We start from the raw sequence: 16,422 nt of genomic DNA on the forward strand, positions 1-16,422 counted from the left end.
AAGCACTCGAGGACCCAGACCCAGGCTTACGTACACCTGACAAGCACTCGAGGACCCAGACCCAGGCTTACGTACACATGACAAACAAGCACTCGGGGACCCAGACCCAGGCTTACGTACACCTGACAAGCACTCGAGGACCCAGACCCAGGCTTACGTACACCTGACAAGCACTCGAGGACCCAGACCCAGGCTTACATACACCTGACAAGCACTCGAGTGCCCAGACCCAGGCTTACGTACACATGACAAACAAGCACTCGGGGACCCAGACCCAGGCTTACGTACACCTGACAAGCACTCGAGTGCCCAGACCCAGGCTTACGTACACATGACAAACAAGCACTCGGGGACCCAGACCCAGGCTTACGTACACCTGACAAGCACTCGAGTGCCCAGACCCAGGCTTACGTGTTGTGAATTCCGTTCTCGAACTCCCTCCTGTGGTCATGAATGGTACTTCGGTGAGTTCTGTCCTTGGACTCCCTCTGGTGGCTGTGAGGGGAGCTGCTGGTTCTGAGATTCCTTCCCCAGCTGCCCTCGTTTAGGGCTAGGCTAGGATTCTCTATTTAACTCCACTCAGATCGTTACTCCATGCCAGCTGTCAATGTTCTAGTACTGGTTCAGATCTCTCCTGGATCTTTCTGAGGACCTGTCTACTCCAGCAAAAGCTAAGTTCCGGCTTGTTCATTTGTTATTTATGGTTTTTCTTGCTAAGTTCTAGTCCAGCTTGCCATCATGAAACTGCCTGGCTAGCTGGAAGCTCTGGGGGTGCAGAGTGGCACCACCGCACCGTGAGTCGGTGCGGGGGTATTTTTTGCACACTCTGCATGGTTTTTGTAGTTTGTTGTGTTGACCGCAAAGATCCCTTTTCTATCCTCAATCTGTTTAGTTAGACTGGCCTCTCTTTGCTAAAGCCTATTTCATCCTGTGTTTGTGATTTCCTCTTAACTCACAGTCAATACTTGTGGGGGGCTGCTTTTACCTTTGGGGAAATTTCTCTGAGGCAAGTGAGGCTTTGTTTCCTTTCTTTAGGGGTAGTTAGCTCTTAGGCTGTGAAGAGGCGTCTAGGCAGAGTCAGGCACGCTCCACGGCTATTTCTAGTTGTGTTGATAGGTGTAGGGTTTGCGGTCAGCAGAGTTCCCATTTCCCCAGAGCTCATCCCGATTCCGTGTTTAACTATCAGGTCATTCCTGGTGCACCTAACCACCAGGTCCATAACACTTACGTACACCTGACAAACAAGCACTCGAGGACCCAGACCCAGGCTTACATACACCTGACAAGCACTCGAGGACCCAGACCAAGGATTACGTACACATGACAAACAAGCACTCGAGGACCCAGACCCAGGATTACGTACACCTGACAAACAAGCACTCGAGGACCCAGACCCAGGCTTACATACACCCGACAAGCACTCGAGGACCCAGACCAAGGATTACGTACACATAACAAGCACTCGAGGACCCAGACCCAGGCTTACGTACACCTGACAAGCACTCGAGGACCCAGACCAAGGATTACGTACACATGACAAACAAGCACTCGAGGACCCAGATCAAGGATTACGTACACATGACAAACAAGCACTCGAGGACCCAGACCAAGGATTACGTACACATGACAAACAAGCACTCGAGGACCCAGACCCAGGCTTACGTACACCTGACAAGCACTCGAGTGCCCAGACCAAGGCTTATGTACCAGGGCTGTGGTGTCGGTAGGCTAAATCTCCGACTCCAGCTCCGACTGACTCCTCAATTTCCATGACTCCAACTCCCTCATACATGGCTCATGTTTAAGTTTACGTGACAAATTTACTGTGGTAAAATGGTAACATCAGGCTTTTAACCCCTTAGTGACGGAGCCAAATTTTTGAAATCTGACCAGTGTCACTTTATGTGGTAATAACTCTGGAACGCTTAAACAAATCCAAGTGATTTTGAGTTTGTTTTTTCGTGACACATTATACTTTATGATAAATGGTAAATTTAGGTCGATATGCTTTGTGTTTATTAATAATAAATATCAGAAATTTTAGAAAAATGTTAAAAAATTAGCAATTTTCAAACTTTGAATGATTATCCCTTTAATCCAGATAGTTATACCACAGCAAATCATTAATAAATAACATTTCCCTCATGCCTACTTTACATCAGCGCCATTTATAAAATGTTATTTTATTTTGCTAGCATTTTAGGAGGTTTAACCCCTTCATGACCGTGGGATTTTCCGTTTTTCCGTATTCGTTTTTCGCTCCCCTCCTTCCCAGAGCCATAACTTTTTTATTTTTCCGTCAATTTGGCCATGTGAGGGCTTATTTTTTGCGGGACGAGTTGTACCTTTGAACGACATCATTGGTTTTACCATGTCGGGTACTAGAAAACAGGAACAAAATTCCAAGTGCGGTGAAATTGCAAATAAAGTGCAATCCCACATTTGTTTTTTGCTTGGCTTTTTTGCTAGGTTCAGTAAATGCTAAAACTAACCTGCCATTATGATTCTCCAGGTCACTACGAGTTCATAGACACCTAACATGACTAAAATTCCAAACTTTGCTAAAAAAAAAAAAAAAAAAAAAAATTGCGCCGTTTTCCGATACTCATAGCGTCTCCATTTTTCATGATCTGGGGTCGGGTGAGGGCTTATTTTTTTACGTGCCGAGCTGGCGTTTTTAATGATAGCATTTTGGTGCAGATGCGTTCTTTTGATCGCCCGTTATTGCATTTTAATGCAATGTCACGGCGACCAAAAAAACATAATTCTGGCGTTTCGGATTTTTTTCTCATTACGCCGTTTCGCGATCAGGTTAATGCTTTTCTTTTATTGATAGATCGGGCGATTCTGAACGCGGCGATACCAAATATGTGTAGGTTTGATTTTTTTTTTTATTGATTTATTTTGATTGGGGCGAAAGGGGGGTGATTTAAACTTATGTTTTTTTTTATTTTTTTCACATTTTTTAACTTTTTTTTTTTTTACTTTTGCCATGCTTCAATAGCCTCCATGGGAGGCTAGAAGCAGGCACAACTTGATCGGCTCAGCTACATAGCAGCGATCATCAGATCGCTGCTATGCAGCAGAATTGCAGGTGTGCTGTGAGCGCCGACCGCAGGGGGGCGCTCACAGCTATCCAGGATCAGTAACCACAGAGGTCTCAAGGACCTCTATGGTTACAATACTGAAGCATCGCCGACCCCCGATCATGTGACAGGGGTCGGCGATGACGTCATTTCCGGCCGGATGCGGTAGTTAAATGCCGCTGTCAGCGTTTGACAGCGGCATTTAACTAGTTAATAGCGGCGGGTGAATCGCGATTTCACCCGCCGCTATTACGGGCACATGTCAGCTGTAAAAAACAGCTGACACGTCCCGGCTTTGATGCGGGCTCACCGCGGAGCCTGGGCTCGGACGTACGATCCCGTCCGACGTCAGAAAGGGGTTAATAATGTAGCAGCAATTTTTCATTTTTTCAAGGAAATTTACAAAATGTATTTGTTTAGGGACTCATCCATATTTGAAATGCCTTTAGGGGTCTCATATTGGGAAACCCCCAAACGTGATACCATTTTATAAACAGCACCCCCTGACGTATTGAAAACTGCTGTCAGGTAGTTTATTAACCCTTCCGCTGCTTTACAGGAATTAATGCAGCGTGGCATGACAGAAATGACAATGTGTGTTACCACCTAAAAGCCTCTAACTACTGAACAGGCGACTACAGCCGGCAGACCGATATATGGCCATGAATTGCCACCACAAACATCAGGACCCCACAATGATGATCTGAGGGCACCGATGGGATGAAGAGGAAGAAGCCCCCACACTGTTAACCATTTATACGCTGCAGTCACTATTGACAGCAGCATCTAAGGGGTTAAACAGATATGTACGGTGCAAGCACTGATCGTGGCAGATGCAGCAAGTTGTCAGCTGTAGTAAGTTGTCAGTATAGTGGACAGCCGGCAGCTGCGGGATGGTCACCTGTATGGGGCGCTGTTCTCTAATATCTCAGGTCAGTCAGAAGGCGTATTGGCGGTCATTAAGGGGTTAATCATGATACAATATATTTATTGGATACAACTTTATAACAAAAGACTTTCATAGTTACAGTTTATTACACTCTGCTTGTAACTTTAGTCACTATAAATGGGTGATGAAGAAATTCCTTCCGTTCAGCCACCTGTGTCCATTGGTCTTCATGTAGTGTTACCTGAGGTCATATCTACAAGGAAGGTTTCACCTCAAGCAATCGCTCAGTCATTAAGTAGATGCTGCCCCACCGGGGGGCTTCATCCACAATTGCCCCTTTTCCAGCATGTCTCTTCAAGATGGAATCAATTTTAGGGGTTCTGGCAGTAATAGCCAAGTTCCTCACTTTGCTAATCAGAGTTCCAGCATGTCCCTCATGCAGACTCTCTCTTATTGCCAGCTGCAGCGTGTGCACAACACAGCGCATGTGATGAATAGGAAAGAGGTGTGAAGCAGCTTCAACAAGATCATCTAATTGTTAAGAATCATTTTGCTGCTCTTCTGTAGTATCTGTTTGTTCTTCTGTTATGGGAACAGGACTGTGGCCTTCCATCTCCAACATACTGAATGTGAAATGTTCTTCTACAACCCCTGGCAAAAATGATGGAGTCACCGGCCTTGGAGGATGTTCATTCAGTTGTTTAATTTTGTAGAAAAAAAGCCGATCACAGACATGGCACAAAACTAAAGTCATTTCACATGGCAACTTTCTGGCTTTAAGTAACACAAAGAAATCAACAACAAAAAAAAAAAAAATGTGGTAGTCAGTAATGGTTACTTTTTTTTAACCAAGCATATGGGAAAATTATGGAATCACCCTGTAAATTTTCATACCCAAAACGAACACCTGCATTAAATTAGATCTGCCCGTTAGTCTGCATCTAAAAAGGAGTGATCACACCTCGGAGAGCTGTTGCACCAAGTGGACTGACATGAATCCTGGCTCCAACACGAGAGATGTCAATTGAAACAAAGGAGAGGATTATCAAACTCTTAAGAGGGTAAATCATCACACAATGTTGCAAAAGATGTTGGTTGTTTACACTCAGCGGTGTCTAAAATCTGGACCAAATACAAACAACATGGGAAGGTTGTTAAAGGCAAACATACTGGTAGACCAAGGAAGACATCAAAGCGTCAAGACCAGAAACTTAAAGCAATAGGTCTCCAAAACCGGAAATGCACAACAAAACAAATGAGGAACGAATGGGTGGAAACTGGAGTCAAAGTCTGTGACCGAACTGTAAGAAACCACCTAAAGGAAATGGGATTTACATACAGAAAAGCTAAACGAAAGCCATAATTAACATCTAAACAGAAAAAACAAGGTTACAATGGGCTAAGGAAAAGCAATCGTGGACTGTGGATGACTGGATGAAAGTCATATTCAGTGATGAATCGCGAATCTGCATTGGGCATGGTGATGATGCTGGAACGTTTGTTTGGTGCCGTTCCAATGAGATTTATAAAGATGACTGCCTGAAGAGAACATGCAAATTCCCACAGTCATTGGTGATATGGGGCTGCATGTCAGGTAAAGGCACTGGGGCGATGGCTGCCATTACATCTTCAATAAATGCACAAGTTTATGTTGATATTTTGGACACTTTTCTTATCCCATCAATTGAAAGGATGTTTGGGGATGATGAAATCATTTACAAGATGATAATGCATCCTGCCATAGAGCAAAAACTGCAAAAATATTCCTTGAAAAAAGACACATAAGGTCAATGTCATGGCCTGCAAATAGTCCGGATCTCAATCCAAATGAGAATCTTTGGTGGAAGTTGGAGAAAATGGTCGATGACAAGGCTCCAACCTGCAAAGCTGATCTGGTGACAGCAATCAGAGAAAGTTGGAGCCAGATTGATGAAGAGTCCTGTGTGACCCTCATTAAGTCCAGGCCTCAGAGACGGCAAGCGGTTAGAAAAGCCAGAGGTGGGGCAACAAAATACTAGGGATGTGTTGGAAGGATTTTTGTTTGTTTTTCAGGATTCCATAATTTTCCCCTATGCTTAGATAAAAAAAGTAACCATTACCTGTGACCACATTTTTTGTTCTTGATTTCTTTTAGTGTTTCTTAAAGCCAGAAAGTTGCCATCTGAAATGACTTTAGTTTTGTGCCAGGTCTGTGATCTGCTGTTTTTTCTACAAAGTTAAACAACTGAATGAACATCCTCCAAGGCCGGTGATTCTATAATTGTTGCCAGGGGTTGTAGATGCTGTTCACCTTCGTTATTCTCATTCATCAGTTTAATTGTACTTATGTTTGCTGCATTATCAGTTACACAATAGCAAGAACCTGTTTTTTTGAGTTCATGAACTTGTGGAACTTTTTCCACTAATGTCTGGAGAAACTGGCTGCTGTGAAGAGCTTTAGTATCTTTTACTGCCAGCGTCTTAGTAATATTTTTTTTGTTGTCACAAACATATCGAACGTTGATAGCAAAATAGTTCACTCTGACGTGGGCAGGCATCCATTTTAAGAAACACAAAGCGTCTCGAGAATCTTTTTAAGATCTTCCTTTTGGTTAAGGGCTTCTTCAATAACTAATTTTCTAATACTTTCTCTGTCAAACAGAAACACCAAGTTTGTGGCCATTTCGCCATTAAGAGCTGTAAAAGCTTGTCGTGCAAATAATGATAATGGTGCACAGTCCTTCACAACAAGCTCGATGAGCTGTCTTTCAAACACATCTGCTGTCATTGTTACAGTTACTTTGTCACTTACAAAATATCTTGTAACTGACGTTTGAGACGCCCTTTCCTCCTCCTTTGCCTGGCAGGAAGTGCTGGTCTCTGGTTTCTTGGTGCTGCTGTGATCTTTTTCAATCACAGCTTTGTAAACTTCTGGGTGGCAGCACTGTAAATGTCTTCTTAGATTGGAAGCTCTTGAAGGAGCATTTTTATCACATTTGTTTTCATCTGGGTCACTTATACACTGACACAAAATGTTTATCTTGATCACTGTGAAATGCTCAAATACAGCAGACTTTAAGATGCTTCTTAGACATTTTGTAATCATGTAAATTCGCTCTCAAAATATTTTTGTCCTGTAAAAAAAAAAGTATATTGCAATTCTTGCAAGAATAGGGAATCATGCACTGTATAATTTAGGATATAACAAACAATATTTGCATAAATCAATAGGACAGATGATAAGTATAAAGTTTTTAAAATGTGTTAAATAGCTTTATACTCTGAACTTTCAATGTCAGGCTTGTCTCAGGGTACAGCTCACTAAATGCTTCACATCATATTTCTTCCCAGTCTATGAAGAGGGGAGGAGGGAGGGAGCATGTTCGTGCTGAATCACTTTCCAGAACACACAAATATCTATGTTCTCATCAATCCTGTTACTGTATTTCCGGATTTGAGATGTTAGAATATAAGGGGAAAAACTGTTTTCTATGTATAGTGTATATATGTCATCAGGACAGCTAATTTCTCCAAACATGAGCCAAGAGGAAAAACAAACTAAAACATCAAGCATACATAGACAACATACTGTATACTGGACTATTGATTTATGCACAGTTTATTGAAAGTTTAGATGTGCTTTAGGAAGTACTTACCTTTAATCCTGCTTTGCTGTTAACTACAGAAGTTCTGAGATGAATGCAGGCATTCCTTCCCTGTGTGTTTATTTCCCCTCATCTGTAGAGGAGGAGCCTCACTACTTATCATGAACATAAACTGCAGCACAGATTCATCTCGGCTAAAAGTCTAGACCTTAGATCAGGAATAGGACAGACATTTAGAGGACATTTCACAACTTTACCAAATTCTTACAAAAAAAAAAAAAAATATTCCCCACAAACTGCATTGAACTACTGTACCCAGTTTTTTTTTTATATATTTTAGGAGTCGGAGTCGATTCATTTTATACTGACTCCACCAAAATGGGCTCAGACTCCAAATCCACGACTCAGACTCCACAGCCTTGTTACATACACCTGACAAACAAGCACTCGAGTACCCAAACCCAGGCTTACATACACCTGACAAACAAGCACTCGAGTACCCGGACCCAGGCTTACATACACCTGACAAACAAGCACTCGAGTACCCGGACCCAGGCTTACATACACCTGACAAACAAGCACTCGAGTACCCGGACCCAGGCTTACATATGAGCATTAAGTTACCTGTACCCAGGTTTACATACACCTGACAAATGAGCATTCGGGTACCCGGACTCAGGCTTACATACAGCTGACAGACGAGAACCCAGAGAGACACTCCGCTTACATACTTGTGGATCAAACATGTTCATACACCTACAAACCTTACTGGCATCTGTGACTTGTTGAACTCAAAATCAGAATGTGAGAAACACGAGACACAAAGGATATCACCGACCTGAACGGCCCTAAAGAAAGGAAGAAATTAGACTCATCACACAACTGGGAGGGTTGTAAACGAAAAATAAGAAATAGTGCTTGCCGTAGGCTTCTAGCCTGGGAAAACGGGCAGGGTGCTTGCCAGGGTCAGGTTCTAACCTGGCAAAGGGGCAGGCTTCTAGCCTATAAAGTCAGGGTTGTAGCCTGGAGCCAGGGGCAGGCTCTAGCCAGTGGTCGGGCTCCTGGCCCAGAACCAGGTTTCTACACTGGAAATAAGGGCAGGGTTCTAGACTGGAGTAAGGATTCTGGCCTGGAGCCAGAAGCAGGCTTGTAACCTGGAAATATGGGCAGGCTTCGAGCCAGGGGGCAAGCCTTCTAGCCTGGAGCCAGGGGGCAAGCCTTCTAGCCTGGAGCCAGGGGGCAAGCCTTCTAGCCTGGAGCCAGGGGGCAAGCCTTCTAGCCTGGAGCCAGGGGGCAAGCCTTCTAGCCTGGAGCCAGGGGGCAAGCCTTCTAGCCTGGAGCCAGGGGGCAAGCCTTCTAGCCTGGAGCCAGGGGGCAAGCCTTCTAGCCTGGAGCCAGGGGGCAAGCCTTCTAGCCTGGAGCCAGGGGGCAAGCTTTCTAGCCTGGAGCCAGGGGGCAAGCTTACACAGGATTATGAGGATATGACTGCCCAATGGTTTCTTCAAGGACACTTTCAGCGTATGTGCTAGGTGCCCCAACAGGTCCTTAAGCTGAGTTTACAGTGGCTAGCAAAAGTATTCACCCCACCTTGGCTTTTTACCTATTTTGTTACATTACAAAATTGTATTTGTAGGCAGAAATCACATTTATGGGATCAAATAATAAACTTTGCGTGTGCATATGTATTCACCCCTTTTGCTATGAATGCCCTTAAAAATTTCTTGAGTAAGCAATTCTCTCCATAAGTCCCATGATTAGTGACAGGACGTCCACCTGTGTGCATTCTAAGTGTCATGTCCGTCAGCATATACACACACACACACACACACACACACACACACACACACCATCTTTTCTAAAAGGCCACAGAGGCTGCAACACCATTAACAAGGGGCACCACTAACCAAACAACATGAAGACCAAGGAGATCTCCAAACATCACCATGAAGACCAAGGAGATCTCCAAACAACAATATGAAGAGCAAGGAGATCTCCAAACATCGCCATGAAGAGCAAGGAGATCTCCAAACACCACCATGAAGAGCAAGGAGATCTCCAAACACCACCATGAAGAGCAAGGAGATCTCCAAACAACAATATGAAGAGCAAGGAGATCTCCAAACACCACCATGAAGAGCAAGGAGATCTCCAAACAACAATATGAAGACCAAGGAGATCTCCAAACACCACCATGAAGAGCAAGGAGATCTCCAAACATCACCATGAAGACCAAGGAGATCTCCAAACAACAATATGAAGACCAAGGAGATCTCCAAACACCACCATGAAGAGCAAGGAGATCTCCAAACATCACCATGAAGACCAAGGAGATCTCCAAACAACAATATGAAGACCAAGGAGATCTCCAAACACCACCATGAAGAGCAAGGAGATCTCCAAACATCACCATGAAGAGCAAGGAAATCTCCAAACAACAATATGAAGACCAAGGAGATCTCCAAACACCACCACGAAGAGCAAGGAGATCTCCAAACATCACCATGAAGACCAAGGAGATCTCCAAATATCACCATGAAGACCAAGGAGATCTCCAAACAAGTCAGGGACAAAGCTGTTCAGAAGCACGTCAGGGTTGGGTTATTAAAAAAAAAAAAAAAAAAATCCCCATCTCTGATGATCCCCCGGAGCACCATCATATTCATTATCATCAAATGGAAAGAACATGGTACCACAACAAGCCTACCAAGAGAGGACACCCAACCAAAACGTTCAGCCCAGGCAAGGAGGGCAATAATCAGAGAGGCAGTCAGGCTCTGTGCACACGATGCGGATTTTGCTGCGGGTCCGCAGCAGTTTCCCATGAGTTTACAGTGTAATGTAAACCTATGGGAAGCCGAAAACGCAATGCACATGCTGCGGAAAAAAACGCACGGAAACGCAGCGGTTTACATTCCGCAGCATGTCAATTCTTTGTGCGGAATCCGCAGCGGTTTTACACCTGCTCTATAATAGAAAACCGCAGGTGTAAAACCTCAGTGGAATCCGCACAAAAACTGCAGAAAATCCGCGATAAAACGGCAGGAAAAACGCAGTGTCTTTGCCCTGCGGATTTATCTAATCCGCTGCGGAAAAATCCACAGTGGACCATCCTACGTGTGCACATACCCTTAAGGTAACCCTGAAGGAGCTGCAGAGTCCCCAAGCATAGACTGGAGTATCTGTCCATACGACCACAGTAAGCCATACAATCCATAGAGGTGGCTTTTATGGAAAAGTGGCCAGAAAAAAAAAAAAAGTCTTTACGTACACACATTTCTGAAACCAAACCAACAGCTCATCACCCCAAGAACACCATCACCACAGTGAAACATGTTGGTGGCAGCATCATGCTGTGGGGATGTTTTCGTCAGTAGGGACAGGGAAAATGGTCCAAGTCGAGGGGAAGATGGATGGTGCAAAAAACAAGGATATTATTGAGCCGAACCTGTTTCAGACTGTCAGTGATTTGAGACTGGGACGGAGGTTCACCTGCCAACAATGACCCAAAGCCTACTGCTAAAGCAACACTCGCGTGGTGGAAGGGGAGATGTGTAAATGTTCTGGAGCGGCCGAGTCACAGCCCAGACATTAATCCAATGAAGAATCTGTGGTCAGACGTGAAGATTGCTGTTCACCAGAGGAACCATCTAACGAAGGAACTGGAGCCGTTTTGCCTTGAGGAGTAGGCACAAATCCCAGTGGCCAGATGTGGACAGCTCATAGAGACTTATGCAAAGTGACTTTCAGCGGTAATAGCCGCAAAGGAGGCTCTCCAAAGTACTGACTTTAGGGGGTGAATAGTTATGCACACTGAAGCTTTCAGTTATTTTGTCCTATTTGATGTTTGCTTAACAATAAAAAGAAAACCGAATGTTCACAGCTGTCGGCGAGTACTTTACATGAACTGATGCAAACCCTTGAAAATGAAAAAAAAAAAAAACGCACAAAAACAGAAATTACAGGTTGTGAGGTAGTAACACATGAAAATTGCCAAGGGGGTGGGGTTAAATACTTTTGCAAGCCACTGTACATGTCAGTGCGAGCTCAGAGGAAAGACTTTACGTTGTGGGTATATGACCATTGAAGGAACTGACCTGGGTGTTTGGAAATGCCGGCACAAGGCTTCCTGAAAAACGGCTTCACTATTGTAAGCTGGAGACTTCACTACACTGACATGAAGCAACGTGGCAACGGGAGGCTCCACGAGAGCAGATCGTCCTTCCCGCGTGGGCTCGGTGTGAAAACGCTGCAATGTAGGGAAGAACAAGATGAGTAACGGTGCGAGGTCACAGCAGAGGCCGCGATGACACAGTCAGGAAGCCTCGCGACCGCCTAATAACGTCATCACATCCTCACTATACACGAGCACATCGTGCCGCCAAGTCTGCTGGGAGAGGACACACCGCACACCCCTGGGTCATGGGCCGGAAGTTTCACACTTCTTTACACTTGGGCTGTGACGATTTATTTTACTCACTTGTATAGCGCCATTAATTCCACAGCTTTACATTCTCGGCACTGTCCTCACTGGGGCTCGCAATCTACATCCCCTATCTGTAGGTCTTTGGAGTGTGGTTGGAAACCCAAGCAAACTCCCCGCAGATGTTGTTCTTGGTGGGATTAGAACCCAGGACCCCAGTGCTGCAAAGCTGCAGTGCTAACCACTGAGCCACTTATTATTTGGAGTTCAGAAGGTAACAGAAGCGTTCATTCACTGACCAATGTGGTGCTGAGCCGGGAGCACTGAACCATCCGACCCACTGAACCATCCGACCCACTGAACCATCCGACCCACTGAACCATCCGACCCACTGAACCATCCAACCCACTGAACCATCCAACCCACTGAACCATCCAACCCACTGAACCATCCAACCCACTGAACCATCCAACCCACTGAACCATCCGACCCACTGAACCATCCAACCCACTGAACCATCCAACCCACTGAACCATCCAACCCACTGAACCATCCGACCCACTGAACCATCCAACCCACTGAACCATCCAACCCACTGAACTATCCGACCCTGGAGTGGGGAAGGGACGTCCAGCGACTGAAGCTGCAGCACAAGGCGAGAAGCATACTCTCACTGGGACACTTCGGTCCTCCTCCATTTCCAAGGATTTATTTTAGTCCAAGAACTGAAGAGCTGCCTATTCCTTTCTGAACGGCGTGTATGTGATGGAACTGATGTCGTGTGAAATATGGCGGCCCCGGGACTTGAAGGATTACTGGCGTTACTGCGCCTTGTCTGGTTATGGAGAGGAATTAACAGAAGGGGCGTCCGGTAGCCCATTTACTGGAGTGAGTGTTACATAGGGGTGCTGAAGTAGCCAGCAAGCTGCGGGAACGTGGGGGGCAAGTATGGAAGCAGAAACCACAAGGAAAGACCGCAAAGAGCACTGTGAAAGGAGGCTGAAAAAGGCAAGAAGGCCGTAACACTGTGAAAGGAGGCTGAAAAAGGCAAGAAGGCCGTAACACTGTGAAAGGAGGCTGAAAAAGGCAAGAAGGCCGTAACACTGTGAAAGGAGGCTGAAAAAGGCAAGAAGGCCGTAACACTGTGAAAGGAGGCTGAAAAAGGCAAGAAGGCCGTAACACTGTGAAAGGAGGCTGAAAAAGGCAAGAAGGCCGTAACACTGTGAAAGGAGGCTGAAAAAGGCAAGAAGGCCGTAACACTGTGAAAAGAGGCTGAAAAAGGCAAGAAGGCCGTAACACTGTGAAAGGAGGCTGAAAAAGGCAAGAAGGCCGTAACACTGTGAAAGGAGGCTGAAAAAGGCAAGAAGGCCGTAACACTGTGAAAGGAGGCTGAAAAAGGCAAGAAGGCCGTAACACTGTGAAAGGAGGCTGAAAAAGGCAAGAAGGCCGTAACACTGTGAAAGGAGGCTGAAAAAGGCAAGAAGGCCGTAACACTGTGAAAGGAGGCTGAAAAAGGCAAGAAGGCCGTAACACTGTGAAAGGAGGCTGAAAAAGGCAAGAAGGCCGTAACACTGTGAAAAGAGGCTGAAAAAGGCAAGAAGGCCGTAACACTGTGAAAGGAGGCTGAAAAAGGCAAGAAGGCCGTAACACTGTGAAAGGAGGCTGAAAAAGGCAAGAAGGCCGTAACACTGAAAGGAGGCTGAAAAAGGCAAGAAGGCCGTAACACTGTGAAAAGAGGCTGAAAAAGGCAAGAAGGCCGTAACACTGTGAAAGGAGGCTGAAAAAGGCAAGAAGGCCGTAACACTGAAAGGAGGCTGAAAAAGGCAAGAAGGCCGTAACACTGTGAAAAGAGGCTGAAAAAGGCAAGAAGGCCGTAACACTGTGAAAGGAGGCTGAAAAAGGCAAGAAGGCCGTAACACTGTGAAAAGAGGCTGAAAAAGGCAAGAAGGCCGTAACACTGTGAAAAGAGGCTGAAAAAGGCAAGAAGGCCGTAACACTGTGAAAGGAGGCTGAAAAAGGCAAGAAGGCCGTAACACTGAAAGGAGGCTGAAAAAGGCAAGAAGGCCGTAACACTGTGAAAGGAGGCTGAAAAAGGCAAGAAGGCCGTAACACTGTGAAAGGAGGCTGAAAAAGGCAAGAAGGCCGTAACACTGAAAGGAGGCTGAAAAAGGCAAGAAGGCCGTAACACTGTGAAAAGAGGCTGAAAAAGGCAAGAAGGCCGTAACACTGTGAAAGGAGGCTGAAAAAGGCAAGAAGGCCGTAACACTGTGAAAAGAGGCTGAAAAAGGCAAGAAGGCCGTAACACTGTGAAAAGAGGCTGAAAAAGGCAAGAAGGCCGTAACACTGTGAAAGGAGGCTGAAAAAGGCAAGAAGGCCGTAACACTGTGAAAGGAGGCTGAAAAAGGCAAGAAGGTCGTAACACTGTGAAAGGAGGCTGAAAAAGGCAAGAAGGCCGTAACACTGTGAAAGGAGGCTGAAAAAGGCAAGAAGGCCGTAACACTGTGAAAAGAGGCTGAAAAAGGCAAGAAGGCCGTAACACTGTGAAAGGAGGCTGAAAAAGGCAAGAAGGCCGTAACACTGTGAAAGGAGGCTGAAAAAGGCAAGAAGGCCGTAACACTGTGAAAGGAGGCTGAAAAAGGCAAGAAGGCCGTAACACTGTGAAAGGAGGCTGAAAAAGGCAAGAAGGCCGTAACACTGTGAAAAGAGGCTGAAAAAGGCAAGAAGGCCGTAACACTGTGAAAGGAGGCTGAAAAAGGCAAGAAGGCCGTAACACTGTGAAAGGAGGCTGAAAAAGGCAAGAAGGCCGTAACACTGTGAAAGGAGGCTGAAAAAGGCAAGAAGGCCGTAACACTGTGAAAGGAGGCTGAAAAAGGCAAGAAGGCCGTAACACTGTGAAAGGAGGCTGAAAAAGGCAAGAAGGCCGTAACACTGTGAAAGGAGGCTGAAAAAGGCAAGAAGGCCGTAACACTGTGAAAGGAGGCTGAAAAAGGCAAGAAGGCCGTAACACTGTGAAAAGAGGCTGAAAAAGGCAAGGAGGCCGTAACACTGTGAAAGGAGGCTGAAAAAGGCAAGGAGGCCGTAACACTGTGAAAGGAGGCTGAAAAAGGCAAGAAGGCCGTAACACTGAAAGGAGGCTGAAAAAGGCAAGAAGGCCGTAACACTGTGAAAAGAGGCTGAAAAAGGCAAGAAGGCCGTAACACTGTGAAAGGAGGCTGAAAAAGGCAAGGAGGCCGTAACACTGTGAAAGGAGGCTGAAAAAGGCAAGAAGGCCGTAACACTGAAAGGAGGCTGAAAAAGGCAAGAAGGCCGTAACACTGTGAAAGGAGGCTGAAAAAGGCAAGAAGGCCGTAACACTGAAAGGAGGCTGAAAAAGGCAAGGAGGCCGTAACACTGTGAAAGGAGGCTGAAAAAGGCAAGAAGGCCGTAACACTGAAAGGAGGCTGAAAAAGGCAAGAAGGTCGTAACACTGTGAAAGGAGGCTGAAAAAGGCAAGAAGGCCGTAACACTGTGAAAGGAGGCTGAAAAAGGCAAGAAGGTCGTAACACTGTGAAAGGAGGCTGAAAAAGGCAAGAAGGCCGTAACACTGTGAAAGGAGGCTGAAAAAGGCAAGAAGGCCGTAACACTGTGAAAAGAGGCTGAAAAAGGCAAGAAGGCCGTAACACTGTGAAAAGAGGCTGAAAAAGGCAAGAAGGCCGTAACACTGTGAAAGGAGGCTGAAAAAGGCAAGAAGGCCGTAACACTGTGAAAGGAGGCTGAAAAAGGCAAGAAGGTCGTAACACTGTGAAAGGAGGCTGAAAAAGGCAAGAAGGCCGTAACACTGTGAAAGGAGGCTGAAAAAGGCAAGAAGGCCGTAACACTGTGAAAAGAGGCTGAAAAAGGCAAGAAGGCCGTAACACTGTGAAAGGAGGCTGAAAAAGGCAAGAAGGCCGTAACACTGTGAAAGGAGGCTGAAAAAGGCAAGAAGGCCGTAACACTGAAAGGAGGCTGAAAAAGGCAAGAAGGCCGTAACACTGTGAAAGGAGGCTGAAAAAGGCAAGAAGGCCGTAACACTGTGAAAAGAGGCTGAAAAAGGCAAGAAGGCCGTAACACTGTGAAAGGAGGCTGAAAAAGGCAAGAAGGCCGTAACACTGTGAAAGGAGGCTGAAAAAGGCAAGAAGGCCGTAACACTGTGAAAGGAGGCTGAAAAAGGCAAGAAGGCCGTAACACTGTGAAAGGAGGCTGAAAAAGGCAAGAAGGCCGTAACACTGTGAAAGGAGGCTGAAAAAGGCAAGAAGGCCGTAACACTGTGAAAGGAGGCTGAAAAAGGCAAGAAGGCCGTAACACTGTGAAAGGAGGCTGAAAAAGGCAAGAAGGCCGTAACACTGAAAGGAGGCTGAAAAAGGCAAGAAGGCCGTAACACTGTGAAAGGAGGCTGAAAAAGGCAAGAAGGCCGTAACACTGAAA

At 45.7% G+C, this 16,422-nt stretch overlaps 1 protein-coding gene across 3 annotated transcripts in view; it reads right to left on the minus strand.

The window, feature by feature from the left end:
- PEX6 (peroxisomal biogenesis factor 6) overlaps window positions 1-16,422 on the minus strand; it is an 86,270-nt gene that overhangs the window by 60,158 nt on the left and 9,690 nt on the right. For all 3 annotated transcript variants that reach the window (XM_077281869.1, XM_077281868.1, XM_077281870.1), the window contains exons 2-3: window positions 11,654-11,805; window positions 8,324-8,407 (exon numbers count right to left, since the gene is read on the minus strand). In XM_077281869.1, the coding sequence (XP_077137984.1) occupies window positions 8,324-8,407; window positions 11,654-11,805 (236 nt within the window). The remainder of the gene's footprint in view (window positions 1-8,323; window positions 8,408-11,653; window positions 11,806-16,422) is intronic.

This window comes from Ranitomeya variabilis, chromosome 2, assembly GCF_051348905.1.
Source record: "Ranitomeya variabilis isolate aRanVar5 chromosome 2, aRanVar5.hap1, whole genome shotgun sequence".
Taxonomy (NCBI): Eukaryota; Metazoa; Chordata; class Amphibia; order Anura; family Dendrobatidae; genus Ranitomeya; species Ranitomeya variabilis.